The 2,943-nt window shown below is 37.6% G+C and overlaps 1 protein-coding gene across 1 annotated transcript; it reads left to right on the top strand.

The window, feature by feature from the left end:
- The first annotated feature begins 281 nt into the window (after window positions 1-281).
- LOC128506356 (C-type mannose receptor 2-like) lies at window positions 282-2,009 on the top strand. Its single transcript, XM_053476776.1, has 4 exons — window positions 282-321; window positions 526-909; window positions 1,092-1,427; window positions 1,642-2,009. The coding sequence occupies exons 1-4, from the start codon at window positions 282-284 to the stop codon at window positions 2,007-2,009; spliced, it is 1,128 nt and encodes a 375-aa protein (XP_053332751.1).
- Window positions 2,010-2,943: the final 934 nt, after the last annotated feature.

The following is a 2,943-nucleotide window of genomic DNA, read 5'->3' as shown; positions in this document are numbered from 1 at the left end:
CAATGATGTAATCATTTAAACCCCACCCCTGTTTATCATCATGTTGCTTTTGACTTATTGCCACAAAAGTATGATACTGTTTTATGCATTTGTACATGCAATTACAAACACCATCATATCGTCTTCACCTGTACACAAGATAAACAAACAAGGTAACATCTAATGTAAAAAAAACAGTAGGATATTTCTTACATAAAGGCACAAGCAATTCATCAGATATGAAACAATGTTTATGACTTTCTTAAGTATTGATTTAACAAAGCATGTGTTTATTTACAGGCATGAGTCATAAATGGGTTTTGGTTTTCCTGTTCTCCTCAGGTCAGTGTTGTGTGCACTATAAGTTATGTGTTGATGTGTTGGTTAACATGGTTGATTAACGTTATATGTGTGTGATAATGGTTTAATTTGTGTGTTAATTTGTGAGAAGCTAGATCTATATTTATGACTTTTGTTGTTTTCTGGGACAGCATCAATATTTATTTATTAATATTATCATTGTATTACTGTATTTTCACACTGCAGCATGTGGTACAGAAGTATATATTCCTCATCGCTATCACTTTGTGAATGAGAATAAAACCTGGAGTGAAGCTCAGACTTACTGCAGACAGAAATACACTGATCTCGCCTCCATCAACAACATGGAAGAGATGATGAAGCTGAATAACACACTGAAGATGGAAACTGTAAACCAAGCTTGGATCGGTCTACAGAGAGGAGACACTGGGAGATGGCAGTGGTCTCTGGCAGACCAAACTTTCTACAGAGATGGAGACACTTACAGACACTGGAGTAGTGGTCAACCAGACAACCAAGGGAACGATGAGTACTGTGTTGAGATGAAGAAGGATGGGTCATGGCATGATGACAAGTGTAACAAACCACAAAATTTTGTGTGTTATCAAGGTAAGAACTTGCAAGATGATGTTAAACAAAAGGCAAAAAAAATAAAAAGCTTTAGATTCAGAAAAAGTACTTGGGTGAGTTTTGTGTATTATTTGTGGTCTTTGATCTTTTTTATCAAGCTTTTGTTTGGAAAATGGCTGACATCTAATTTAGACAAGTTTTTTTTTTCTCATAAAATAAAGCAACCAATAGTAGATACACATTGATTAATCAGACGAAGACCTGGCGTGAAGCTCAGACCTACTGCAGAAAGAACCACAGCGACCTGGTCAGTGTGAGGAACCAAACTGAGAACGAGAACATCAAGAATGTAAGAGAGAATTCCCTTGATGAATATGTTTGGATTGGTCTGTTTAATGACTCCTGGAAGTGGTCAGATCAGAGTAATTCCTCATTCAGATACTGGAGCTCTAACAAACCCAGTGGAGTTTTGAACTGTGCTGCAGTCAACGTGTCTGATCAACTCTACTGGAGTGACGTGGACTGTACAGAAAACCTCCCGTTCATCTGCCATGAGAGTAAGTTACACTACACATATTCGGCATGTATATTTAATTATTTAGTTCCTAGATTTATTTGACACATTTTGACCTATCTTTTGTGTTTTTATGTAAGTAAAAAATAAATTCTTAAATGTAACACATACTGCAGCATTAAAAATTGTATCTATTATACATTCTAAAGATGTTGGGATACATGCATCTATTAATACATATTTCTATCCCTTTCCAGATAAATTTGTATTGATTAATCAGAATCTGACCTGGAAAGAAGCTCTGAGATACTGCAGGAACGATCATTATGACCTGGTCTCAGTGCTCACTCAGGAGATGCAGCTCTGGGTGAAGGAAGTGGCTCGAAACGCCTCCACTGAACACGTGTGGCTCGGCCTGCGTCACACCTGCACTCTGGGCTTCTGGTACTGGGTGACTGGAGAGACGATCTGCTACCAGGACTGGGCCCCGGGGAACGGGAACGGGTTCGAAATCTGTACAAATGAGGAGAGAACCGGAGCAGTTCAGTCTAGAGGAGAGCAGCAGTGGATCAGCCTGCCTCAGAGCAACACACTCAACTTCATCTGCTCTAACTATGAAGGTTAGTCAGTGTGTGTTTGCAGCACTTGATTGTAATTTAATACAAATTTTTAATCTACTGTATATTTTATCAACAAATTTATAATATAATTTACTGTATCTGTTGATCCCTGAAGGCTGAAGACAATCTGTGGCGTTCATAATTTGCACAACATCAGCGGATGCAAATCTTTTTTTTTTCCATATAGATTTCAAAATAATATATTCTGTTTATCCAAATCTTTAATCCTATTTATGTAACCTGTGTGGCAAACATACTCCTTGACTTTTTTATAATCATTATGTTACTCATTCAGATGATACTCACTGTGATAGAGTGGTGTGAAAAAGTGTTTGCCCCCTACTGACTTCTTTTTTTTTTCATGTTTGTCCCACTTTAATGTTTCAGATCATCAAACAAATGTAAATATTAGTCAAAGATAATACAAAGTAAACACATCATGCAGTTTTAAATGAAGGTTTTTATCATTAAAGAAGAACATAATTCAAAACTACATAGCCCTGTGTGAAAATTTTTTGTAATTTAGCCACACTGGAGTTTTTTCGAGCAAGGACGCCTTTTTAAGGTCATACCACAGCGTCTCAATTCGATTCAGGTCAGGACTTTGACTAGGACTCTCCAAAGTCTTCATTTTGTTTTTCTTCAGCCTTCAGAAGTGGACTTGCTGGTGTGCTTTGGATGAGTGTCCAGCTGCAGAACCCAAGTTTGCTTCAGTTTGAGGTCACAAACAGATGGCCGAACATTCTCCTTCAGGATATTTTGCAACAAAGCAGAATTCATGGTTTCATTTATCATAGCAAGTCTTCCAGGTCATTAAGCAGCAAAACAGCCCCTGGGCATCACACTACCACCACCATATTTTACTGTTGGTACAGTATGCTGTTCTTTTTCTGAAATGTGGTGTTCGTTTACGCAAAACACATAATGGGACACAAAAAG

This window comes from Clarias gariepinus, chromosome 18 (genome assembly GCF_024256425.1).
Source record: "Clarias gariepinus isolate MV-2021 ecotype Netherlands chromosome 18, CGAR_prim_01v2, whole genome shotgun sequence".
Taxonomy (NCBI): domain Eukaryota; kingdom Metazoa; phylum Chordata; class Actinopteri; order Siluriformes; family Clariidae; genus Clarias; species Clarias gariepinus.
The sequence above is the reverse complement of the archived record's forward strand: the minus strand, read 5'-3'. Positions and strand labels throughout refer to the sequence as shown.